Source organism: Nicotiana tomentosiformis, chromosome 5 (assembly GCF_000390325.3).
Source record: "Nicotiana tomentosiformis chromosome 5, ASM39032v3, whole genome shotgun sequence".
NCBI classification, from domain to species: domain Eukaryota; kingdom Viridiplantae; phylum Streptophyta; class Magnoliopsida; order Solanales; family Solanaceae; genus Nicotiana; species Nicotiana tomentosiformis.
This window is the reverse complement of record NC_090816.1, coordinates 64,184,959-64,203,421: the sequence shown is the minus strand read 5'-3', so window position 1 is coordinate 64,203,421 and position 18,463 is coordinate 64,184,959. Positions and strand designations below refer to the sequence as shown.

Below are 18,463 nucleotides of genomic sequence, written 5' to 3'. Positions count from 1 at the left end.
GGAGGTTATGTTTCAAATTTGAGCTCATTTAGAGTAGATTTATGAGTTAAATCATGTATTGAATTGTAAAAATTCGAAGACAAGTTTCTGTTTCCGGGCAATTTGCACTTCAGACCTATTTGGCCTTAAGTGCATGAAGTGCAAATTTTTAACTTCAGACTTATTTGACCTTAAGTGTATAAAAATATTAGTTGCATTTCAGAGCTATTCGATCTTAAGTGCGTCTGGAGTGCAATTTTTTCACTTCAGACCTATTTGGCGTAAGTGTATGAAAATATTTGTTGTACTTCAAACCTATTTGGCCTTAATTGCATCGTAAGTCTAGAACTTTAGACTTAATTGGTCTTAAGTGCATTGCACTTTAGACTAATTTTTTTTTCAACTTCAAACCCGATAAGTTTGAAGTTGAACCTAAAGTGGGTAGGATTGTAAATTTTTGTTCAAAGTAGATATACCTTTAATTTTGTGACCCCAAACTTGGCTATAGATGCAGATGCCCCATTTTGACTCTACCAATATATTGTCTTACTTATGTGAGTAATGATTATTTCGAAATAAGGGAATTTGTACCATTACCAAATTTGGCAAATGGATTAAAGTCAAACAAAAAGATGGAACCTAAATTGGAATATCCAATGAAACCCCCGATACTCTGATCACAACTCACAACCAAAAGCCATGGGAGCATGCAATGTAACTGATGCCATTTTTGAAGGGCTCCCCAATCATAGGCAGCATGTCCTTCTCAGCTTTTCCTACTTTTCAGGCCCTATACATTTTATGCCATTATTATTCACACAATTTTGAGGCTAATAAAAGGGTTCATCAGTTTAAAGAAAGAAGAAAAAGAATTGCGATATAATTGATCGGTAATGCAAATGCAATGAAATGAAAAGGTACCTATCATTCAATTCAATGTGTTCTTCAATCCCCATAATTTCATCCAGCATTACAACTCTTCATCCATGCCATTCATACCTGAAGTTTTTCTGATTTGTCTCAGCTTAGCTTTCTAGGGTTTTGAGGAAAAAAAGAAGAGAGATAAATTTAAAGTTCATACCTTTTTGCAGATATATGTGTGTGTGTGTGTTGGTGTCTTTTCATTTTTTTCATTCATGCATGTAACTATGTAAAAGGACTCATTTCCGTTTGTTTCTTTTTGGCATATAGATTGGCTTTACCAGGTTGGTCTCTCAAAGAAAAAGGAAAAAGTAAGAGGATTATAATATGAAGAAAATCTGATCTAATGTGTGATGGTTCTCTCTGGTTCTGCTTTTAAAACTTGAATCTTGGGGGCGACGTTTGCAGGGGCTGAAATCCCTGATTTTCTAGGGGGAGAAGAAAAAAGGAAGGTAATAGTGTTTCATATATAGAACACAGATAAAAACATATATGTATATTTTAGGTTGAAATGTTGGCGTTGGTGGGGAGGAGGAGGAGGAGTAGCTGATGATGGAGCAAGAATTAAATTCAAAGCTTAGGATTCAGAACAATGCACCAAATGCTCAGAGATCTAAGAGCTTCGCATTTAGAGCACCTCAGGTGAATTTCACAATCCAAGATTTTGAATTGGGAAAGATCTATGGAGTTGGTTCTTATTCCAAGGTCAGATTTTAAATCCTCTTTTACGCTGTTCCTCTCTTTATTTGGTATTTGGAAGCAGTCTAGTTTGAGATTCTTCTTCCATTTTTTTCTTTTTTTGTGCTTAGTTTATGTTTATGATTTCTCGCTTTTATTATTTTGCTTTATTTTCCTGCTCATTTTGGCTTAGTGATATGTTAGTTAACATGCTTCGTCTCTTTTACCTTCCATGTCAATTGGCTCCTTTTTTCGTGGGGTGCAGAGAGTGGTTTGGTATTAGTACCATGAATTTTCTTTTTGAAGCTTCAATTTGTTATTTCATTTGCATACTCGGAAGGGAAATTTGGAAGGAACATCACCTTATTTTTGGATATAATGGGTTGACTATTGATTTTCATCCCAGGTGTCACTTTTATTCATCTTCCAGATGTCTTTATTCATTTTCTAGCACTTTGCTCCATGATTAACATGTTGATTGTTTACAGTTGCAACCAGCAATATGCAGTGTTCTGTAATGAATTATCAGCCAAATGCTCCGCACTAAGGGAAAAAAGAGAAAAAATTAGAATATTGCAGAAGTAGTCTTTTAGACCAGAGAGAAAATCGTTTTAGTGAGTTCATCTTTAGAATGTGGTTTGAATTATCTAGTATCAGAATAAAAAGCGATGCTTGGTAGCATTAATTGTTGATCACACTCCTAAAGCAGAGCTCCCTTTAGGGGTTACCCAAGCCCATTTCCAGTTGAGGGGTCGTCTTATTAGCCTGTATTGGTAACTAACAAATTTCTTCTCATGTGCGGTCCTTCTCCCTTCACCCCTCTTGCTTTTCCTCGGGGGTAAATCATGAATGTTAATTGATGTTTTGGATGCAAATTGTGGAAACTACCAGGTTGTCAGAGCAAAAAAGAAAGATACAGGGAATGTTTATGCCTTGAAGATCATGGACAAAAAGTTCATCACTAAAGAAAATAAGACTGCTTATGTGAAATTAGAGAGAATTGTGCTTGATCAACTGGATCATCCTGGCATTGTACGACTATTTTTCACCTTCCAAGACACTTTTTCACTGTGTAAGTATTCTACACATTTGTTGATATATTAGTATTATACACATTCTTTTTAATGATCTTTTTCCACTCTTTATATCTGGCATTTCTTGTCGAATATTGATTTTTCTCCTTCTAATTTCATGTAACCCTATTGGGAAGACATGGGCCTGGAGTCCTGCGAAGGTGGGGAGCTTTTTGAACAAATTACCCGGGTGAGTAAATGAAGAATCTTTCCGATCAAAAAAAGTAAATGAAGGATCAAAAGTCACAACACAAAAGGTAAAATAAAATCTTGTCACTAGTGAAACTCTTACGTAGTATTACGACTTCTCTCGATAGCATATTTTCTTATTGATGTTTGCATTGTGATTGACTTCCTGAATCTGAAATAGTCTGATGTTACCTTCCAGAAAGACCAATCATCTTATGAATATCCCTATCCAGCTATTCTGATGTCATTGCCAGTGAAGGATTTCCCATATCTGAAGCGTGTGAACAATTCCACAATCTGCAGCCATTGCTTTTTGACTTGTAAAGCACTTAAACCGTCTCCTTGTAAACTTTTACTTTGGTGCATGCAGAAAGGCCGTTTGTCTGAGGAGGAGGCACGTTTTTATGCAGCTGAAGTAGCAGATGCTCTTGAATATATACACAGCATGGGATTGATTCATCGAGATATTAAGGTACTTTTATTATGTGGTGTGTTGTGTCAACAGAATATACTAGGACAATTTTGATTGTTTTATTTATGGCAGCCCGAGAACCTGCTACTTACTGCAGATGGACATATTAAAGTTGCCGACTTTGGCAGTGTAAAGCCCATGCAAGATAGCAGAATAACAGTCCTTCCAAATGCAGCATCAGGTACATCTTGCTTGCTGTAAGGTCACTTCCGTGGAAATCATCAGAATTACATAAGCACAAAATAGGTGTTTTGATGCCATTGCCATTACTGAATCACTGGTCTTTATTTTCTTTAGATGACAAGGCTTGTACTTTTGTGGGGACAGCTGCATATGTGCCTCCTGAAGTTTTAAATTCTTCTCCTGCAACTTTTGGGTATGGACTCTATCCTTGGTAAAGACAAATCTTTTGCTTCTTCGTTTTGTATTAATATTAGATTGTACGGTAGTCCACATACAAAGGGCATAATATTGAGTTCTGAAAACGGAACCTAAATCTCCGAAAACTATATCAATCAACTGTGCCTTGGTCCTAAATATAATTGCTGTTAGTTTCTACACTTCTTCATTGATGTTGTCTGAATTATGCATATTTAACTGAAAGCATAATTATTCCGTTTGGACATGCTCTACCAGAAATGATCTCTGGGCACTTGGCTGCACCTTGTATCAAATGCTTTCAGGAACTTCTCCCTTTAAAGATGCCAGCGAATGGCTCATCTTTCAAAGAATCGTTGCAAGAGATATCAGGTTCCCAAATCATTTTTCGGATGAAGCCAGAGATCTCATTGATAGGTTGCTGGTAAGCTATTTTTCCTGTTTAATCTTACTTGCATTTCCCTGTGGTTCCTCTTCTCCTTTCCTCCCTACTTTTTCTTTGTTGTCTTCTTTTTTCTTTTCTCATATGAATCTCAACTTGAGTTAGTCTCACCCATAAATTTCTATCGGTGAATATCTTAACAATTTATCTGAGTTTCTGCTTTTGATTTGCTTCATCAGTTTAACCTAGTCTCTAGATAATTACATTTGTTAGCAATAAACAGAGTCTCATCTCTACTGTTGGGTGCCGCGAGACTTTGTCCCACATCAACCAAATACTAGGTCCTTCTGGACATAGATGGCATCGTCGTATCGGAACAACTGGCCATGTGCCTCTTCTCAAGCTCCTCTCCAAATAGGTTTCGCTGTAGAATGTAGTTCTGCATCGACCAAAGATAAGGCCTTGGCCATATTATAAGGTCCCTGCTCTCTCACAACCTACAAGGTGCATTTTCAGGACAAGATCCTCCATACCACGTATGGAGGTGGGAAATACTGCGTGGTGATTAGTCAACCATTTTGAGCATCAGCATATACTTTAGTTACTATTTCTGTATGAGTTGACGAATGAGTAACCATTGTGATCAAGAGTAAAATCTAGGTTTTTCTTTCTTTTTTTTTTTTCCTTTTTTTGGTTGTGCTGGAATTCCTCTTGTTGTCAACCCTTTCTTCTGTCAGCTGAATTGGGACTAATCCAAGAAACACATACGACTGATATACTTTCAAGGTTTTGCACCTCTCAAGCATAAAGAAGAGAGAAAAACAAAAGCACCCCGCTAAAGTTTTTCACAAAACTAGCGAAAGCGTTCTTCAAACTCACATGAGAAGAATGTAAGATGAAAAGAACCTTACTCACCCGTTCTTCAATCCCGCAAGGTTGCAAGAAGCATTGAATAAAGGGAGAACAATGAAATAAAAGAGTTAATCACGTTTTTGAAGCTAATGCTCAAAGAAACTAATCACCCCCTTTATTTTCGGCATATTGAGCCCTTTAAATAGGCCTTACAATGAGTAAAATTGATAAGGTTAAGAAAAACTAATCCTAATTAAACTAGAATAAAAATAAGGCTAAGAAAACCTATCCTAGCTAAAATAGGAAAAAAGAATTCGAGTAAGAATAGAATACCAACTAACAATCATAGTTTGACTAGAACTACAATTATAATCCTACGAAAACAAGAATTAAATTATTAGAAAGTAAGAAACACGAAATCCTAATCTTTAAGGAAAAGAAATCCTAATATTGAATGGATTCTTGGACTTCTTGAATTTCTTGGATTTTTAGTTTTCTTGATCTTGCATCATTCTCCCCTGGTTGAAAAAGACTCGTCCTCGAGTTTAACAACTTCCAAAGATGGCGCAAGATTTGCTATAGTAAAGAATAGGTACCCAATGCTCACTAGGTTTCAAATTACATCTTGCTACTTTATCATAGAGCTTCTTCACGTTGTAAGAAAACTTAGCATGTGGTCGAACTAAATCCCACTTTCTACCATGCCTTCTCCATGTAATCTTTCTATATTGACTATCAAACTTCAACTGACGATATGAAGTTATCGGTGTTAGAACTATACGAAACTTAGCCAACTCCATGTCTAACTTTGAATTAAGCATGGAGATCAACGCTCTTCTTGAGACTGCATCAATTACAATGCTTGTACACCAACAATCACTTTTTATGAGTTGAAGACATCTTGTTTCTCCAATATACTTCAAACTCTCCATTATCCACTCCTTTATAGGTAATCCTTCATCTTCTTCATGCATATTTTTATGGACTTTTAGGATTAACGCAATATGCTGACTTGTTTGGAATGATAAAGTCACCAATCAAGTCAATATTGTGTTGAGCATCTTTTAAAGGCGGAAAGTCAGTGACACCTATGGTTGGATACTCCAATGGATCATCATAAAACTTTGGTAGTAAATCCTCAACTTGTGGATCCAATGCATGTTCCTCGTCTCTTTGATATTGGTCTTCATTAGTTTTGTCCTCTTCACTCCCTTGATTATCTGAATATTTATCATATTGGGCATGGTGCATTGGTACTCTTATGTCTTGGTCGGCTTCAACCTCTTCAAGTTGCACAATATATCTTGCTGTATGCGGTTGAATTGGTGAATAACGAAGTGGTACACGTGGCGGTAGCACTGGAATTATGTGGTGATTGGAGCACCAAACCTTCAACCAATTCAGTCAGATGCCTTATTGATTCCGTCAAGCTATTTAATTGCAATTTAATTTCTTAATTGTCTCATTTAAGGACTGTAGTTCTTAATTTCTAATTTTTCAATTTAAGATCCATTGAAGAGGATCACGAACTTGCTATTTTCTAGTTTGGTGACACGATGAATAAGATAACAAGTCAAGAATTCGAACCTGGAACCTGTGCCCTGATACCAAATTGATGTAATTTCAAGGTTTTGTATCTTTCAATTAGAAAGAAGAGAGAAAAACAAAAGCACCCCGCTAAAGTTTTTCACAAAACTAGCGAAAGCGTTCTTCAAACTCCCGTGAGAAGAATGTAAGATGAAAAGAACCTTAACTACTCGTTCTTTCAATCCTGCAAGATTGCAAGAAGCGTTGAATAAAGGAAGAACAATGAAATAAAAGAGTCAATCACGTTTTTGAAGCTAATGCTCAAAGAAACTAATCAACCCCTTTATTTGAGGCATATTGAGCCCTTTAAATATGCCTTACAATGAGTAAAATTGATAAGGTTAAGGAAAACTAATCCTAATTTAACTAGAATAAGAATAAGGCTAAGAAAACCTATCCTAACTAAAATAGGAAAAAGAAATCGAGTAAGAATGACATACCAACTAACAATTCTAGTTTAGCTAGAACTACAAACATAATCCTACTAAAACGAGAATTAAATTACTAGGAACCAAGAAACACGAAATCCTAATCTTTAAGGAAAAAAAATCCTAATCTTGAATGGATTCTTGGACTTCTTGAATTTCTTGGATTTTTAGCTTTTTTGATCTTGCATCAACGACTAACATTTTTTAGGTCTATGTTTTTGTTCTTTGTTTGAAGTGATTATGCATTTCCTGAATTTGGACTAGTCCAATAAGATCTACGACAAAATATTTGAAGTGTTCATGTATTCCACATCAACCAAAGACTATTTCCTGAATTGAGACTTATCCAGGAAGAAGATACAACTAACAACTTGAAGTGTTTAACATGTGGCGGGCTTCCTTTTCTCTCTCAGCGCATGTTAGCATAATGTGCGCCTCCATGGCAAAGACAGCTCGGAATCCCTCTTAGAAGGCGCTCATGGCACAGGAATCTGCCGCACTCCTTGGGAATCAGCAACCGAAGAAAGATAATCAATCAAAATCGACTACAGGTTTGAATTTGAAGATAGGAGAGACTGGAAATAGGGAAGAAACACCAATGACAAGGGAACTCATTCGAGAGGGGAATCGAGACTCAATTGCAATCGAAAGTCAGATTAAGTCACCTACGACGACAAAGGACAAAGGAACAACACCGCCTCATCGAGACTGGGTGGAGTCCGTGCAAACTGGGAGAAGTACTAGGAAACTTTCATGGGCTGATGAAGTGGAAGCATCACCAGAATCGAGTGTCAATGGCTCCATCTGGGATAACTTTGACATCACTAGAGTAACTAATGCTGGATTTAAACTTTACTATATAGCACCTGAAATTCATGAGGAAATTCCTGTGGATGAAATTGAAACGGAAGATATTACTACATAATTGGATTACTGGAAGAATGCTGTAGTGTGTTATGTTTTGGGGGCACATCCGCCATTCTCTGTTCATAATGGCTATGTTCAACGACTTTGGGGCAAATGTGGGATAAACAAGGTGTCCATGTTAAAAAAATGGTATTGTGCTTGTTAGGTTTGATAATGAGGGGAAAAATGAGGTGATACAAGGAGGAATATACCATTTTGGTAATAAACCATTTATAGTAAAAGGTTGGAGTCCAGACATAGAGTTTACTAGAGATGAACTATATACAGTTCCAATCTGGGTTAAGCTTCCTGGTTTAGACTTCAAATATTGGAGTCCTAAGGGGCTAAGTAAAATTGGGAGCCTAATTGGAGGCCACTAACGGTGGATAAGCATACATAACAAAAAAGAAGATTAAGTTTTGCTAGCTTACGTATAGAGGTAAAATTGGATGCAATATTACCTGATAAAGTGGTCTTCAAAAATGAGAAAGGGACATTGATGGAACAGAAAGTGCAGTATGATTGGAAGCCCACATTGTGTAAATGTTGTAAGAAGTATGGACATGATGAACAAACATGTAGGACAAAGAAGGTGGCTAAGCCACATGCCCCTAAGGAACACAAGGAAGATGCAAAGAAAGGCAAAGAGCAGATTGTTGTACATACCACCGACACAAGCAAAGTTCCTACGGATAAAGGCAGTAAAGTGAATGAAGGAATGCAGACAACTAGACAAAATAATGAAGGATGGGTGACTCCAATGAATAGTATCAGGAATGCAAAGACTAAGCAAACAGAGAACAAGGGAATTAGTATAAATACCTTTCAACCATTGGTAAAAGCAGGCCTGTTGAAGGGGTGAAGAGTCCAGTGAATAAAGGGGGAGGAATGCAAAAAACCTCCCTTAAGTAATGTATAACATAATGTGCTGGAATGTTAGGGGTATAAATGCCCCTAACCTCCCTTAAGTAATGTATAACATAATGTGCTGGAATGTTAGGGGTATGGATGCCCCTAACAAACAAAAGGAGATAAAGCTCCTTTGTAACAAAGAGAACATTGGTATGATAGGACTTTTGGAAACAAAAATTAAAGTCAACAAGATAGAAAATGTGGCAGGAAATTTGTTTGGAGGTTGGGGATTCATAACCAACCTAGATCTCCACTATAATGGGAGAGTATGGTTGACTTGGAGACCTGATTGGTTTCAAGTTAATCTAGTTAGTAAGACAGCTTAGGCAATAACTTGCCAAGTGAAGCACATTAGTTTGCAAGTCAGCCATCTCCTTACTGTTTTGTATGCCTTCAATACAAAGGAGGAGATAAGAAGCATGTGGCAATATTTAGAAGATGTAATCATAGGGGTAAGCATGCCTTGGTTGGTAATGTGGGACTTTAACTCTGTGTTGAAAGTTGAAGACAAGGTTGGAGGTAACCCCATAAGTATGAGAGATAATGGATTTTCATAACTGTGTGGAGATTTGTGGGCTAATTGATTTACCTAGTAGTGGAATTAGATATACTTGGAATGATAGGCATGGGGATAGCAAAATACTTTCCAAGATTGAGTGGGCGATTATAAATTCTGAGTGGCTCAATTCTATGCCTGACTTGAGAGCCCAATTCCTTCCTGAAAGTGATCATTGTCCAGTGAAGTTGTTAAAGGCTAATGCCCCAAGAAGAGCTAAAGCTGCATTTAAATACTGCAATGTTTGGTCTACTCATTCAAATTTTCTTAATATAGTACAACAAGGATGGAAGCATCAGGTTGATGGATGTAGTATGTTCAAGGTTGTGAGGAAGCTTAAAATGCTGAAACAAAAGCTAAGAAGTTTGAACAGGCAGCATTTTGGTAACATTATAGATATTGCAGAGGAGGATAGAGTGGCCCTTACTCAAGCACAAGCAGCACTGCATCTGAATCCCCTTGATGTGCACTTACAACAGGCGGAGAAGGAGAAATTCCTTAAGTTTAGGCAGTCTTCTTACTTGGTTGAGATTTACCTACAACAAAGAAGTAAGGTAAATTGGATTAAATTGGGAAATGATAACACAAGATATTTCTTCACAGTAATAAAGCACAGGAAATTGCAGCAAGGCATAATGCAGATAACTGACAATCAAGGTAGAATTGCCAATATCTTTGTGGATTACTATCAGGAGTTATTAGGGCAGAAAGAACAGCAAAGGGTGAGAGCCTTTAACAATTTTTTGAAAAATGGACATGTACTAACTACAGACCAACAATTAGCTTTTCTAAAACCATATACAGCAAAGGAGGTAAAGGAGGCTATGTTCAGCATAAAGGAGAATAAAAGTCCTGGTCCAGATGGGTGTGGAAGTGGGTTCTTCAAGGCTGCTTGGTCCATTGTAGGTGAGGATGTCAAGGTGCCATACTTGAGTTCTTTGAAAATGGACAACTGTTGAAGCATATCAACTCTACTGTTATAGCCTTAATTTCAAAGGTAGAGAGTCCCAAGTCTGCTAACCATTAACCAATACAGACCTATATCATACTGTAATGTGATTTATAAATGCATCTCTAAATTTATCTGCCAGAGGCTTAAGAAGGCTATTGCAATGTTGGTTGTTGAGAAGTGAGAACCAAGCAACATTTGTGCAGGGGAGGTATCTGATTCATAATGTCTTGATCTGCCATGATCGCCTAAGACATTATAATAGGAAAACTACACCTAGATGCTTGATGAAGATAGACCTCAAGAAGGCTTATGATATGGTAAGTTGGGATTTCCTGGAAGAGGTTCTAAAAGGTTATGGATTCCCTCATTCCTTTGTACACCTTGTAATGAGTTGTGTCACCTCTACTAGTTTCACTGTCAGAGTTAATGGAGAAGGGCTTAGACAAGGGGACCCAAGGTCTCCATTATTGTTTGTGATTGTAATGAAGTACTTGACTAGAGTCCTTAGAAAGATGAGTGACTTGCCAGATTTCCAATTCCATCCAATGTGTAAAAGTACAAACCTCACACATCTAATTGTTGCTGATGACCTGATGTTGTTTTGCAAAGGCAACCTAAACTCCATCAACAGAATCATGGAGGCCATTACTCGTTTCAGTGAAGCATCCGGGCTTGTAGCTAATTTGGGTAAGTCCAATATATTTTTGGCAGGTATTGATGAAGATAATCAAAAGAGGATACTGGAGAGCACAGGCTTCACAGTAGGATCGTTGCCTATTAGATACTTAGGATTGCCTCTATCTTCAAAGAAGTGGAGCAGGTTGGAATGTCATAAACTAGTAGAGAAGATCACTGAGAGAATGAGTAGTGGTTATTCCAAGAAGCTTTCCTATGCTGGTAGACTACAAGTAATAACTGCTATCCTCTTCTCCATATACAACTTTTGGGGGGCTGTGTTCATATTACCACAAAGTGTGATAAAGGAAATTGACGGGAAGTGCAGGGAATACCTATGGGGGAGCTCTGAAGGGCCGAGGAAAATATCTCTAGTGGCTTGGGAAAAGGTGTATAAGCCAAAGAAGATTGGTGGAATGAACATAAAAGGTTGCAAGTTATGGAACATTGCATCTATTGGTAAGCTGTTGTGGCAATTAGTCACAAAGAAAGATGTGTTGTGGGTTAAATGGGTACATGAGATTTATATGAAGCGTTGCAGGAACATTTGGGAACACAATCCTCCCCAAGATTGTAGTTGGTATTGGAAGAAGCTAATGCATTGAAAGAGAAAATGACACAATGGTATAACAGGGACAGGTACAAGTTAACTCCAAATGGTATCTACTCAGTGTCAAGTAGTTATAATGCTATGCTTGGGGATATGACAAGGATGCGGGAAGCTGAACTGGTATGGAGTGCAGTGATGACGCCTAGGCAGAGATTGATCTTGTGGCTTGCTTACCATGACAAATTGTTAACAAAGGAACGACTGATGAAACTAAATATATATATTGATGGGAACTTGAATTGCTGCCTATGTGACCTTGAAGTTCCTGAAACTCAGCAGCATCTTTTTGCTGGATGTGGATGGATTACTGCAATAAGAGCAGCAATGGTTACCTGGACAGGCATTGCTATTCCGCAAAAGACTACTAGAAGGAGCCTGCAATGGATCAGAAATAGACACTGGAGGCAACTTAGGAAAGAAGTTGCAGCTGCAGTTTATGGGGCCATGATTCACTATACATGGTAAGCTAGAAATTGGAGAATATTTAGGCAAATAACTGTAAATAGTTAGTTCATAGTTACACAAATTCAAAAAGAACTTACGGAGAGAATTAGCAATTGTGCAGGTTCTATGAAAGCTAGGAACTGCGAAGTTTTGATACATAGGCTTTGTAATTAGATTCCCTTAGATGATTGGTTTGGTTTGTCTTTCTGATATCTTAGTATTCTGAGCAATCTTCCTAGAAGGTGGTTTGGAATCTAGATGCTCTTAGTTTGTTCTGGTAATATTCACAGTTTATTACCAAAAAAAAAAAAAAAATTGAAGTGTTTATTCCTATGTCTATGTATTGCATTCAATTATCTATTAGGTATAACAAAAAGCAGTTTGTTCAAATATCTTGTACCAAGATACTTGATCTTGTAATGCAAGCCCAACTGCAATAATCCTACACCTTTTCCATGATCTTTTATTTTTCCCTAAAATCATCTCCGCCCAATGACACCATGTGACAGTGAATCTGATTTTTCACCTTTTGCTTTTACTTTAAAGAAAAAAAAAACCAACAGAGGAACCTTTATGAGTCTGAGTGACGTCTACATGGCTAACTCTCAACAAGGAGCAAAGGTGATTCATTATATGATGGGCTAATCGCAAACTATCAATGTAAGACTGAAACAATAATCTGTTTGTTTTCTCTGCTCTTCTATCTTATGAGATGGAACAAAGACTTGAGAGGAGAAGGAGGTGTTCTCATTAAATTTTGTGAGTCTTTTTTCGCCTTTCTAATGACATCAAGCTATTTTACATCTTCAGAGTGAAGTCCAGACTCCAGAGCAGAAACTGGTTATATATGTATTGGCTAGCAAGTTTGGTTAAAGTGGATGTAATTTTTTGTCACATGTAACAACTGCTACGTGGTATAGGAAAAGTAATTTACTGACGTACTGTGTGCATAAACAAAAAGATTCTCCTTCCCCCTTCCCACCTTTTTCCTTTGGATAGAAGGAGCGGAAGAGGTTGAAGGGTAGGGGGTATTGTTAAATCATTATTGATACTATTGTCTCTTTTTTGTTCCTACTAGTCCTGTGCACGCGCGTTGCACGTGCATCCCATGTATTTAGTATAAAATTAAAAAAATTACATTGTTTTGTACATGGATGATAAAACGCTTTGAATCATGATTATTATATAAGAAAAGGATTGAAATAGTAACAATCAGAACATTTAAGGTAAAAAATTAGAAGGAGAAGATACAATATAAGAACTGTAAATGTTAGCTCTAAAAAATTATTATACGCATGGGAAGTTAAAGAGTTTAACTTTGTAAAGTGAAGAATTTAGATAGATGTACCTTAATAAATTCTTTGACAATCCCATGGAAAATTTAACGTTACAAAACTAACTTTTGTAGCTTACATATTTTGTTTATTAATATTGAAAGTATTATTAATGTAACTTTTAAGGGCATAAAAGTCCAATAATATTATAGGGTCATTTTAGTCTTTCATATTCAACTTTTGATCTACATGCTTATAATATAGTATGATTATGAGATTTAATTCCGGGCTCAGACACATCGATGAGCTTAAGTAAGTGTTTGGTTCATATACTTTTTTGATGTAACGACTCAGGATATTGATCCTAGCCGAAGACCAGGTGCTGGACCTGATGGTTACGCTTCACTGAAGAACCATCCTTTCTTTAGGGAGGTTGATTGGGATAGTTTAAGGTCTCAAACTCCTCCATGTCTTGCTGCAGAGCCAAAAGTATGCCATTTCCTTTCATATTTATCTCTGAAGCGTTATTTCGTTCTGCTCAAAGCGATAACCGTTCATAGAAGTATTAACAGGCTATCCCAAATCTTCAGGCCCACTCTACTCGTAGCAGTGGTGAAGATCACGATTCTTCATTGAATCCATCACATATTGGGGATGGATCAGCTAGAACTAATGACGGAAATGGTGGTGCAACATCCTCTTCTGAAGCTGGTAGCATTACCAGGCTTGCTTCAATTGACTCTTTTGATTCAAAATGGTAGGTTTAACTTGTCTGGAGTATTAGCTGCATTCTCTTGGTATAACGTTTAAAATGGGGCAGCTTTGTTATGTCAAAATGGTCCTGCTGCTTGTTGTGGGAGCTACAAATCTTATGTAGTGGAAAGAGATCTAGTTAATCCTACCCAGTCATGGCATTTTCCTTATTTAAATTTTAGTTTTTTCTTTGTCAAGGAAAAAAAAAAAAAAGAACTATAGAATATTGTCCTGGAATTGGTAGTCTCTGTACTTTGGTAATTGTGGTTTAACATGTGAAAAAGTATCGTGTTCTACTTGGATGCCAGATTCTTGCATATATCTGCAGCTTCTGAAACTCCTTATGTTTCCTAACCTATTCTAGGCTCGTAAAGAGGGAAATGACATCCCTAAATTGCACACTTCAATACATGCAGTTTTCACTTTTTAGTGCAAGTAATCTTTTGCTACATGAATTAATATACCAACTTCTGGTGGTGCAAGCTAATAGCCTTCAAGTATGTGGATGAATGCTTACATTAAGTTTCATATAGAAACTTGTTTCTGTTCTTCCCGAGCATACATTGTATAGGTTACTACTCTACTAGAATTGTCAAGAGGAAAATGACAAATTCTTTTTTTCATTAGGTTTTTCCATCTCTCATTCTTTATGGATCAGTAATTTCATGTCAACGTGTTTCATCAACAGGAAACAATTTTTGGAGCCTGGTGAATCCGTTCTTATGATCTCCATGGTGAAAAAGATACAGAAGCTTACAAGCAAGAAAGTTCAGCTTATCCTGACAAATAAGCCAAAGTTGATCTATGTAGACCCCTCAAAGTTGGTGGTCAAAGGGAACATTATATGGTCCGACAATTCTAACGATCTTAGTATTCAAGTCACAAGTCCTTCACAGTTTAAGGTTTGCACAGTTAAGTATAATTGGCTAAATTCTGGTTGATGAGTTTTTATTATGTTTTTCCCAAGTTATCATAGTTTTAACTCAATCTCTGTATGTCTATGCAACTTGTGATCGATCATACAGCCAAAGAAAGTATTGTCTTTCGAGGATGCTAAGCAACGAGCAATGCAGTGGAAAAAAGCAATTGAAGCTCTCCAAAACCGGTGATTTTTATGTTTCATTTCGACCATATATTCTTTGCAAAAGAAATAAAACACTAGGGGCCACAGGGGATCAAGAAACTGTTGGATCCTCCGATGGAATTCTTATCAATACAACTTAATTTACAGGTCTAGTCATTTTCACCAGAGTTTTTTCTTTTTTCTTGGATGAAGCTTTCAACACATATGTAAGGTACAATCTATTAAAGGCAGAGACTCTTTAACTGAAAGTTCTCACTTCTCAGCTTTTTCTAGAAACCAAAATTTTGATTCTGAAACAAGACTTATTGTTTTCCGAAAACAAACAGCCCTCTTTCTTTTTCCTTTTTAAACCATTTTTTGGGGGCTTATTCAACAGTTTTTCTTTTTCTGAACGAATAAATTCAAGCTCACACCTTGTTATCCAAGCACCACACCTAAATTAATTGTTTTCTTATACTTCTAGGATGGAGTAGGGGTCAAAAGAGAAATAAAAAATGGTTAACCAAAAAGATAAAGAGTAGTTTATGCACCAAACTGGAAAATAGTTATGACTCTGGTTTAAAGGTCCCAATGCAACGATTGTGGTCCTGAATGCATTTGGTTGAGTTAAATTGATCACTTGGAAAAAATCATCTTGTATTGATTTCAGCTTTTGATTACTCATGGATAGCTTGCCAATCTACCTATAAAATTAGTTTAATATTTCTTCTAAAACCATCATTCACATTTGATCCACGTTTTTTTCCCACGCTTATTCAGCCATGTATCAAACTTTTAATCTGTAAATTATCGAAAAACGTCGTCTAGTTTAAGCAGAGTTTACTAAAAAAATTTAATAACAAAATGAACTCAATTATTCATTGCTAAACTTCTCCAATCTTCTGAGAAAATTGAACCGTTGTGTCTCTGTTTTCCATTGTCCGAACAAAATTGTTTTTAGTGTTCGAAGCCTAAAATGGAATGAATATCTAATATTATCATTTATATGAATGACATTGTCTTTCGTCTTAGAAAAGTTCTTGAGTATAATGATCAGGCAAGAATTTATGCATCGAGTACCACATGCAACAGAATAAAATTGCTGGACCCAGATGGCAAGTGGGAGATGGTAATTTACCATATGTAACGCATATACGTTAATAACAAATAAAAATTCTTGAACAAATACACATGCACAGACGCTAAAACACATAAAAATATGTAAATCAACCAACAGCTTAGCAGAAATGCAGAAAGTGTACTGGAATCTTTATCGAGCAATGGTAAAAGTGTACATGTTAATCGTGTTGTAGTGATTTAGCAGAAAAATACGATATTTTACATAACATGTCAAATCATATCTGAGCCATGGCCGATCATCCATCTGTAGAGAGGTTGACGAACTAGAAAATGGGCAAGGCTCCACCAAAATATTCTTAATAAACCACTCTTAATGGGCGTAACTTGATAAACCCTCCACGTTTGTCTCTTCTTCACGAATTGTTTCATTGATATTAGAAGAATTAACCTAATAGCTGTCACTCAACCGCGTAAACTAAAAATAACTGGTAAATGTGTAATATTATGTATAATCTATGCATGTGTAATATGTATATAACGGTTTATAATCAATGCATAATTTATGTATACCGGCTAGAAAAATTAAACAGCGGATTCCACCGGCTTAATACTAATTAACAATCCATCACTAGATGAGATATGAGTTAGGCGACCTATCACTTCCTTAAAAAGAAAGTGTTCAACGTTACATAGTTGCAGAGAACCGTCTTGAATGACAATTTCGAAGAAACTACTTGGCCTTCTCGAGGGCTATATATATATGAGCAGCAGAAGATAATTAAGAAGAAAAGTACACAACAGCACATAAATCAGAAGAAATTACAGTACAAGCCGTATAAGCCATTGACTCATCATCGATTTTAGGTTTCACATAGAGAGGATACGGGTGAATTAGGTGTAAGTGTAGTTAGTGATTGGCCCGGCGGCATGATGGTATCCATTAACTTAGAAAAGAAATATGACAAAGTACCAAAGTAGGTTTTACGAAGATGCTTGGAGTCTAGAGGTATACCTGTGGCATACATTAGAGTGATTAAGGACATATATGATGGAGCCAAAATTCGAGTGAGAACAGTAGGAGGAGACATGGAATACTTTCCAGTCGAGATGGGGTTGCACCGGGGATCACCTCTTAGCCCATTTTTATTTGCCTTGGTGATGGATGAATTGATACGACATATCCAAGGGGAGGTACCATACTGTATGTTATTTGCTAATAACATAGTATTGATTGACGAAACACGCGATAAAGTTAATGATAGACTAGAGGTTTCGAGACAGACTCTAGAGTCTAAAGGTTTTAGGTTGAGCATGACTAAGACAAAGTATATGGAGTGCAAGTTCAGTGACACATACCATGATACGGATGTAAAAGTGAGAATTGATACACATGTCATCCCCAAGAGAGGAAGCTTCAAGTATCTTGAGTTAATAATTCAAGGAAATAGAGAGATTGGCGATGATGTCACATATCGTATTGGAATGGGGTAGAAGAATTAGAGGCTTGTATCCGTATCCTATGTGATAAGTATGTGCAACCGAGACATAAAGGTAAGTTTCATAGAGCGGTTGTTAGACCAACTGTAAGGCCCCGTGAAACTTTTCCTAAAAATCGGGGTTCCGTGATGCCGGGGTAGGCGTAGAGGTTAATAAGCTCGCCACGGTTCGAACTTTTTGGATTGAACAGTGCGCTGGGGAGTTGAAGGAAAATATTTGGTAAAAATAGGCATTTCTGCGGCCCATTATGCGGCCACATAATCACTCTGCGGGCCGCAGAATGGCCGCAAAGTGAAGCAGCTGTTTGGGCCATTTTTGATGTCAATTTTGCGGCCAGTTATGCATCCGCATAACAGTTTCGCAGGCCGCACTTTTGTCGCACAATTAGCCTTGGAGTTTTTGCGGAGGGAGGTTCTGCGGCGTATTATGCGATCGCAGAACAGGTCTGCGAGCCGCATAGTGACCGCAGACCCAGGCAGTTTTTTTCTAGTTTTTGCACCAAATTATGCGGCCGATATGCGGAATGCATATCCATTCTGCGGTCGCATATGCGACCGCATATCCTGTTCCGGGACTTTATTTTTGGAGTTTTTAAACCGGACCCTATTTCGTTAAAACATATGCCATAGTCTATTTTTTAGCATATTTCTGATATTTTGAAAGAGTTCTTAGAGTGAGGAAGTAACCTTCAACCTAATATCTAACAATTCTTTCTCAATCCTTGAAGATTATCAAGAAAGTCCTCATCTTAAAGGTAATAATCTATGCCCTAGCTCTTAATTTCGAAAATCTACTTAAAAAA

General features: G+C 37.1%; 1 protein-coding gene across 5 annotated transcripts; it reads left to right on the top strand.

The window, feature by feature from the left end:
* Positions 1 to 612: 612 nt before the first annotated feature.
* LOC104089414 (3-phosphoinositide-dependent protein kinase 2-like) lies at positions 613 to 15,353 on the top strand. Of its 5 annotated transcripts, none has more exons than XM_070174969.1 (12): positions 626 to 896; positions 1,185 to 1,605; positions 2,470 to 2,650; positions 2,789 to 2,841; positions 3,211 to 3,312; positions 3,385 to 3,493; positions 3,610 to 3,688; positions 3,949 to 4,114; positions 13,623 to 13,757; positions 13,841 to 14,025; positions 14,710 to 14,932; positions 15,047 to 15,353. In XM_070174969.1, the coding sequence occupies exons 2-12, from the start codon at positions 1,450 to 1,452 to the stop codon at positions 15,128 to 15,130; spliced, it is 1,473 nt and encodes a 490-aa protein (XP_070031070.1). In that variant the 5' UTR covers positions 626 to 896; positions 1,185 to 1,449; the 3' UTR covers positions 15,131 to 15,353. The 5 variants fall into 5 exon arrangements, with proteins under 5 accessions (XP_070031071.1, XP_070031072.1, XP_070031070.1 ...); XM_009594304.4 differs by having other exon boundaries at positions 1,171 to 1,605; XM_009594305.4 differs by having other exon boundaries at positions 629 to 896; positions 1,171 to 1,605; positions 13,859 to 14,025.
* The last annotated feature ends 3,110 nt before the right edge of the window (positions 15,354 to 18,463 follow it).